The 8210-nt window shown below is 35.8% G+C and overlaps 2 protein-coding genes across 2 annotated transcripts; both read left to right on the top strand.

Moving 5' to 3' along the window:
* Window positions 1-3901: 3901 nt before the first annotated feature.
* LOC134233114 (uncharacterized protein F54H12.2-like) lies at window positions 3902-5290 on the top strand. Its single transcript, XM_062715107.1, has one exon. It carries the CDS (start codon window positions 3902-3904, stop codon window positions 5288-5290), a length of 1389 nt encoding a protein of 462 aa, XP_062571091.1.
* A 1699-nt stretch (window positions 5291-6989) lies between these two features.
* Window positions 6990-7955, top strand: LOC134233113 (uncharacterized). The gene is made up of 2 exons (XM_062715106.1): window positions 6990-7448; window positions 7923-7955. The coding sequence occupies exons 1-2, from the start codon at window positions 6990-6992 to the stop codon at window positions 7953-7955; spliced, it is 492 nt and encodes a 163-aa protein (XP_062571090.1).
* The last annotated feature ends 255 nt before the right edge of the window (window positions 7956-8210 follow it).

Here is an 8210-nt window from a genome sequence, read left to right as displayed (position 1 = left end):
TCGATTTCAAAAACAAAAATATTAAGAAACAAAAGTTGAAAAATTGCGTTATTTAAATTCGCTTCCGGTAGCGACAGGAAGTGTTGATGATACACGGAAAAGTGATTCTGCAAAGCTATAAGTCATGAACTATCATCTCAAATAAGTCTCCCGTTCATATCTTAAGCAGTTTCCGCTGCTAAGTTCAGACAAAATTGCATTTTAAAATCAGGAAATTGTCGATATTTCACGACCGGAAGTGATGTCATCAACAAAAAAATTTCCAATAAGGTTCAGATCAGTACCTATAAGATGTGAAAGTTTTATGAGAATCGGCCCAGTAGTTTACGAGAAATCGCGTGTACAAAATTGGTAAGAATAATAATAATTGGGAAAAAGAAACCGAAGAATAACAAGAAGGTCTTCCGTTGGAGACGGAAGACCTTAACTACGCCTTAAACTCAACATGTTGATATATCTTTTTCGTATTATCTTCAGTCTAGATATGGTTCAATGTTGAAATAAAACATATAGAGATAACAACCTCTATTCAAGATCAAAAGTCAATAAAACAATATAAAATAGGAGCACAGCAAACACGGGCCTCCAAAACATCAGAGGTGAAATCAGGTTCTATGGAAGAGAGCGCAACCCCAGAAAGGACAAATCCACCTTGTGCTCCTTGTCATGATAAAGAAATAACGGAAAAATTCATCGCCAATTTAGAGTATAACTAATGGACTAACAATTAGTATGAAAAACTTCAGTCAGCATTTGACTCAATGAGGAAGTGTATTTGCCATCCAGGTCTCGACCATAGAACTTACGAAATGATGACTTTAAACGAGATTGCTGATATTCTTGCTTCATCAATTTGTTTGTCACTAATTTACCTGGTTTTAGAAATTGCTAATTCGTACATTGAATTGAGGACGGATTTTTTTTTCGTAAGTTCCGATCATGACAAAGAGGACACGGCGGGTATAACCGGTCGGCAGGGGATGCTAATTTAATTTCATATTATATATTTATTGGGTTTTTTATTTTCCCAGAAATGAATATTTTCATGAAAAATACCATTACATTTAATTCCAAAACTTCATAAAAATCATTAGAATAAAGATTCATAGCGAGTAAATTTTCCACCAAACTTCCAAAATAATCCTTTAAATGTTTTACCAAGCCTCCTCCTTCATTCAGAATGATAACGACATTAAAAAATGTCAAACCTCCTGAACAAAAGTGTATTGAAAGTGATGTGAATTAAATGCGGATACTTATAAAGAATAATATGACTTTATAAATTTCCGAATGGGAAAAATATCAATTAGCACAGCTACATGGTATTAAGAAAATGATTTAAATTAGCATACATGGAACTTATGATATGTTTTTATGAATTCTATAAAATACCTGCAATACATCCGTTGACTCTGTCACATTCAGTGTCGGGACACTCACAAACAGACAGACACAGTCGTCCATAAAAACCTGAAGCACATTTCTGTTTACAGTTCCAACCATATGTTCCATAGGGACATTCTAAATTAGCCAAAAGAATGCATAAAATATTAACATTTATATTTTTGAGAAGCAAAACAAACCAATCATTTAATTGAAAACGACCTTCTCAGAATTTGTGTATAGGTTAAAGTTATAATGTCTTATTGCACATATTCGTTTGTATGTAACTTCTTTCTAAGATATCAAATAACAATCAAATGACTTTCAAACGTTAACAGATAATATATGTATAATGTATTTATAATTCATTTTAATTTACCTTTGCAAATATTATTTCTTGGGTCCGGGTATAGATTATAGCAGCATTGGTATCCCTGTCTACAAAAAGAATCAAGTTATGATTGATTGATTGATATTAAACAAATAACACGTTCCTTTAAATTGTAGCTAAGTAGTTGTGTTGTCGATTTGAATAATTTTATGCTTTACAAGGCATTACTCGGATCTATTTATAATTGTGTGATGAGAACAAGATTTTTAATATAACTGCAAATATAACTGCATGATTTTTAAAAATCTGTGATGATGTATCTTCTATAAGAAATACAAACTATTAGGCACTTCGTTTAAGAAATATTGTTACAGATTCCATCAGTTTATAATATTTCCCAACTAATGTGACATGTGAGGGAATACATATTTACGTTCACTTATGTGAATAAAATTTAGTATAAATAAAACAAAATATTAACTTGATGTTCCGCATACACCAAATAAAAATTGAACCAAAATGTTTTTATACAGAGATAATATATGACGATATTGCCTTCGAAACTATTTTTTACCTGAAAGAATATGCGAGTGTTGACATTTTAAATAAGACATGAAATTAAATTGGCTGAAATATTGTAAAGACAATTCATTCTGCAAATTTTATTAATGATCAAAATTTTTTTTAAAGAGGTCTTAATTTATTGCAGGGAACTAAAAATTAAGTGCATTGCTCTTGTGTGCTCTTGTGTTCATTCGACCAAGATTTACTATTTTGGGAAGTTATTTTTTATAAAGAAGAGTGTAAGTAATTTTCAATGAGTTATATCCATGGCAGAGTGAGTCGTTGTCCTTTCACACGATTTACTTAATGTCTATTTCCCGCTGAACTGTAAGAGTGTATTCGATTAAGACAACCCGTGTCGCACTAATGTTAAATATGCGCAAGTAGTATAAAGGGCCTAGATAGGCGGGTCAACTGAGTGCACTTTTGGGGCTGTGGGGGATATAGGCGGGTCAACTGAGTGCAGCCCCTGGGGGGGATAGGCGGGTCAAGGGAGTGCAGCCCCTGTGGGGGATAGCTGGGTCAATTCAGTACATATAATCCCCCCTAAATACGGGGGTGTGTTTACACTGTGTTTACATTATATACTATACGCTGCTGCTACTACCATTCATAACGCTGCTACTACGATTTTGGCAAATACTCAAGAATTTGATTATGACGTCACTCATTCACAGTGATTTTCCGAAAACTGAAAAAAAACAATAACACACAATAGAAACAAGAACACAGATTTTATTCAAGTAAAAAAATACAACAATTTACTTTTTCTTCTTCTGGGCCTTATCGGTCATCAGGGATAGTTTCCTCTTGTGAGTAGTGCTGGGTCCTGGATTTTCTCTGTTGTGTTCCTTTTTCTCTTTTTTGTCTCCTTCTTTCACTGGAGGTTTGGTCTGGTGGGTCCCTGAGATCTTGGGTTCCTGAGGCTTTTTCTCCATTTTTTGTATTTCTTTGGCGAATTGTTGATCCTCCTCATCCTCTGTACACTGATTAGCCCAATGGCCAAATTTCCCGCACTTGTAGCACGAATCCTGTTTTTTTCGGGGGCAATCTGGGGCCCAATGCCCTAACTCTTTGCAGATGTAGCATGGATCCGTCTGTCTGGTTTTCTTTTTTTCTCCTGATCCCCCTTGGTTTTTCTGGTAAGTGCTTGCTCCTCCTCCTCTCATTTTGTCTTGCATGTTAGTAACTTTCACTTCTAATTTGGATAATTTGGCACGAATCAAACAAAATTCACTGGCGTTGTAAGTTTTCAGATCAGTTAGCTTGTTTTCATGATCACCCACCTTCTCAGCAATATATTTCAGCGTGTTGTCATGATGTCGCACTTTCTCACCAATATAATTCAGCTTGTTGTTAAGATCACTCACCTTGTTGTTCATATCATTCATCTTGTTGTCAAGAGCGGACAGCATGTTGACAATCCCATCCAGAGTTGTATTTAATAGGCCCATATCTTCTTTATTCGCATATTCTGGAAGATTATACATACCCAAATCTAATCCCACTGCATCCTGTGACTCTGGCATGGGGGCTCCTACATACCCTTCAGGTATCACATAGCTGGGGTTGTGTGGAGTATTCATCATTGCTTCTGCCATACTATTTTCCTGTGCGTGTGGGATGAACAATTTAGAATTGTTCCAAGTCCCTCCCACCAACATTGCTTTAGAAGACTCAAAATGGGAAGAATATTACCCCATTTCTAGTACTTTAGATTCCGACACCGCTCCCATCGAATTTGAAATTAAAGGACAAGGAGATCACTATCTGGATTTATCTCAAACTTATCTTCAAATGGTATGTAAATTTACCAAAGACGATGGAAGTAATCTGACTGGGGCGAACAGCACTTCGAGTCCCGTGAATAATATCTTACATTCCATGTTTACGGAAATCGATGTCAGTCTGAATGGCAAAATAGTGACTCCGGGAACGGATACTTATCCTTACAAAGCTTATCTGGAGAAATTATTGTCTTACCGACCCAGAACTTTAAAGACACAGACGAGGGCCTGTAGTCTGTGGGAAAAAGATACGGCAGGACACATGGACGAAGTGGGGTTAGACGACCTTGGTGTAGCTCAAAATAAAACCTTTAATGTAACACCGGGTGTAAATGGTGCGGCCGACACGGTGACCATTAACCAACCCATCCTCACAGCGTTACCGGACAATTCTAAAAACAAAGGATTCAGAAAAAGACACCAAGCTATTGCTGACAGTAAGAAAATCAATTTGCTGGATGGTTTACATTTGGATTTGTTTCAACAAGATCGATTTCTACCCAATGGAGTGGACGTCCGTTTGCAATTTAATCGAGCTAGACCCTCTTTCTACATGATGAACAAAGGAGGAAGTACAGGAAAAGTGAAAATATTGAGTATGATCTTGTGGGTGAGAAAAGTCAAACCCACAGCAGTCATGATGAATACCATTAATCAAAGTTTGAACACCCACAGAGCCAAATATCCCTTGCAAAGAGTGGAAGTGAAAACCTTTACCATCCCCATAGGGATCCAGTCTAAGATTACAGATTATCTGTTTCAAGGTCAGATGCCTAAACGTCTCATTTTAGGCTTTGTGGAGAATGCGGCCTTTAACGGAGATAAGACTAAAAATCCCTTTCATTTCCAAAACTTTGGGATCAAGAAATTAGATGTCAGTATCAACGGAGAGACCATGAGTACTCGTTGTTTTGAACCTCATTTCAACGAGGATTTATATCTGAGATCCTATCTCAGTCTGTATCAAGCTCTGGGAAAATTAGAAGATTGGGCTCCGGACATTACCCTAGAAGAGTATAAAAGCGGCTACACTCTATGGGGCTGGGATTTCACTAAAGATCAAGAAGCGCAATCGGACAAATTCCACATCATAGAAACAGGAAATCTGAGAGTAGAAGTGCAGTTTACCAACAATACGGTTACCACCATCAATTGTGTGGTGTATGCAGAATTCGATAACCTATTAGAAATTAACAAACAGAGAGAAGTGAGCACTGATTACTAAAAAATGGATACTGGGCAATTGAGAGAAGTCTTATCCAGAGAATTCAAGAGTTCTTTTGGAGGTGTGTATCCTGTAGATTTATTACCGGATCAATTAAGACCTGGAGAAAAAGCTGTGGTGGTCAATACGGATCCTCAAGATCGACCTGGAGAACATTGGGTGTGTCTGTATGTGAGCAATCCCGTGGTGGAATATTTCGATTCTTATGGATTTCCTCCCTTACAAAAAGAAATTCAAGATTTTATCCAGCGTCATGCTCAACAATGGACTTATAATCCGTATCGCTATCAAGACTGGAATACCGATGTGTGTGGACAATATTGCGTGTATTATTTACATCAAAGAGACAAGAAAAGAAAGAAAACTGACGAGTGGCTATTCCCCTTTGACCAGAGTACTTCTTTACAAAGGGACAGATACGTAGCGAATTGGTTTAAAAACACTTATCATAAATTACCTACGGGTCATGGACAAAAGTGTCAATGTTTTTATCAAAATGTATTGTAAATGCATTGTTTGTTGTTTGTTGTTGTTTGTTTAATAAAAAAAAAAAAAACAAACAAAATCTGGGTTCTTATTATTTATGTGTTAGTGTTTTTTCAGTAAAAAAAAATCCAGTTTGAACTGGTTAGGCTAGACTGGCTAGACTGTGAAGCGTGACGTCATAATCTTGAATCGCTGCCAAGTATTTACCTGTGTAGTCAGCATAAAAAAAAACGTAGGTAAAACATATTTTTTTTTGCACACGGCCCTTATCTTTCAAGGTGGGGGTATAAAAACAAGGTGTTAAAGATGATCCTCCTCAGTTGGGGGCATGTGGTTGAGTAAACAACAGTTTGGCAAACGAATTCCAAGAATATTAGAAGACATGGAGATGGACAAAGATAAATTTACCTTATTAGAAAAGAGAATGACGGAACCTATGGAGGGGGATCAGGAAGCTCCTCAAACAAAAAGAAGAATAGAGTTGAAAACCCTGGATCCGGAACCAAAGAATGAATATTTACGCCTGAATGAGCCTGTGAAGGATCCTAAATTTCCAGACAGATGTTACAGGATAGCCATTAATTGGACTTTCACTATTAAAGAGCCCAAAGAAGAAGAAGATATAGATATGTTTCTGAGCAACCAAGATGATTTCTTCGTCGGTTACCAGTATTTGATTATACAAAAGGAAAGACATCCCTGGACAGGAGAACTGCATCAAATCAGGGGATTCATTCAAATGAAGCAACCAGAAGGAGGCCTGACTATGTGCAGACTTCATATCACTGCTGATTTTGCTATGTCTCACAGTACTCCAGAATTGGAAAGTATGTTTTACAAGCAAGGAGGTGACTATGAAGAATATGGGGTTCTGAAACCGGAGGAGAGAAATAAGGAATTGGAGCCCAGAGATTGGATAGAATGGGAAATAGGAGCTTGGAAGAAACCTGAAGCTATTGCAGCCAGAGAAGCTATGAAGAAAAGGTTCTTAAAGAATGTGAGCTGGTCAAGATGTGAATAAATAAACTGTTATTTATTGTTTGATCTCAATAAAAAGAAAAGAAAAAAATTGTGGGTTTTTGTCATTTTTAAAAATAAGTTATCTCCCTTTAACCATAGATTTTTTTCAAATCTTGTTTCATTGTGTTGTTGTTGTTGTTGTTCTATAAAAACAAGGGTGTTTTATGAAAAAAAAATAGATTCATTTTACATCATGAGTCTCAAGGAGATACAAGGTGATTTACTCAACTGTGAGGTAGAAGCTATTGTTCATCAATGTAATTGTTTAACTGTAAAAGCTCATGGATTGAGTCAAAGTATTGCAGAGAAATTCCCACAAGCTAATCTCTATGCCACTCGCAGACCTCTAGGGACTAGAAATTTAGCTGTAGAAGAAGATAGAGGAATTCCAGGCACTATTAAGGTGTTTCCCTCACAAACCCCTGTGGTCATTTGTTTACTAGCTCAATGGGATTATGGAAAAGCAAATCACCGACCTAAAAGAATTTCCACTTATCAGGATACCCCACAAAACAGAGAGCAATGGTTTCAAACTTGTTTACAAGAAATGGGGGAAAGTTTACCTTACCAGACTTATGCTTTTCCTTACAAGATTGCCTGTGGACTAGCCCAAGGAAATTGGATTCATTATAGACATTATATTGAACAATTTGTACACACTTATGAAAAACATGTGTACATTCTTCATCATCATCATTAATTGTGTGTTTTCATGTGATGTAAAATAAAGAAGAAAAAGTACCTTTTTTATCTGTCATACTCTAAAGTCTGTTTAAAACAGGAGAGAAGGTCCACCGCAATCCCCATGCACTCATAAGCAGATCTCTGGGGGTAGTAGAAACACTCAAGTAGTTTTCTTTCCCCTGTGATATAATGTCAATATTTAATGGAAAATTCAGAAATTCATCAGTAATTGGAGTCAAAACTTGCTATCTTTATGGTATTGATTTTCCATTATCAGATTTTATTTTTTATCCATTTTAAAAATATAAACATTTGAAATAATTATCTTAATAATAATTATCTTAATAATAATGAAAATAAATTAAAATGATATCTCATTGAAACTTTTTTTTAGATTCAAGTTTTGTTTTTATCATAATTGATTCACTGTGTATTTCCAAAGGAAGACCAGCAGCCAGCACGCTTCACTTCATAGAGAATGGATTATAGATGGTTAGGAACAAACCATATATCTTCCAGGTTGAGGACTGTATAGAAAAAATAAAACCCATTTTGTTATTATGATTTAAATTATATGAGACATTGCCTCTTATAAATGTAATGCAAAATAATATCTCTTATATATATGGATACTTATACTCTAATCATATTAAATGTCTTTTGTAAAATGTATTTTTTTAAAGACAGATTTAATTAGGATCGACTTTAAATGATGACATGAATAGCAGGC

The sequence above is a fragment of the Saccostrea cucullata genome, unplaced genomic scaffold (assembly GCF_032062105.1).
Source record: "Saccostrea cucullata isolate Sc308-1 unplaced genomic scaffold, CSIRO_AGI_Scuc_v1 ctg6182, whole genome shotgun sequence".
NCBI classification, from domain to species: domain Eukaryota; kingdom Metazoa; phylum Mollusca; class Bivalvia; order Ostreida; family Ostreidae; genus Saccostrea; species Saccostrea cuccullata.
This window is presented reverse-complemented; position numbering and strand designations above follow the sequence as displayed.

What these genes read in the sequence shown, in the direction of transcription:
- LOC134233114 (XM_062715107.1), top strand. Translation starts at nt 3,902, where the DNA reads ATGAACAATTTAGAATTGTTCCAAGTCCCTCCCACCAACATTGCTTTA.
- LOC134233113 (XM_062715106.1), top strand. Translation starts at nt 6,990, where the DNA reads ATGAGTCTCAAGGAGATACAAGGTGATTTACTCAACTGTGAGGTAGAA. An exon ending in GACATTATATTGAACAATTT is followed by an intron (nt 7,449 to 7,922) that starts GTACACACTTAT and finishes GTATTTCCAAAG; the next exon opens with GAAGACCAGCAGCCAGCACG.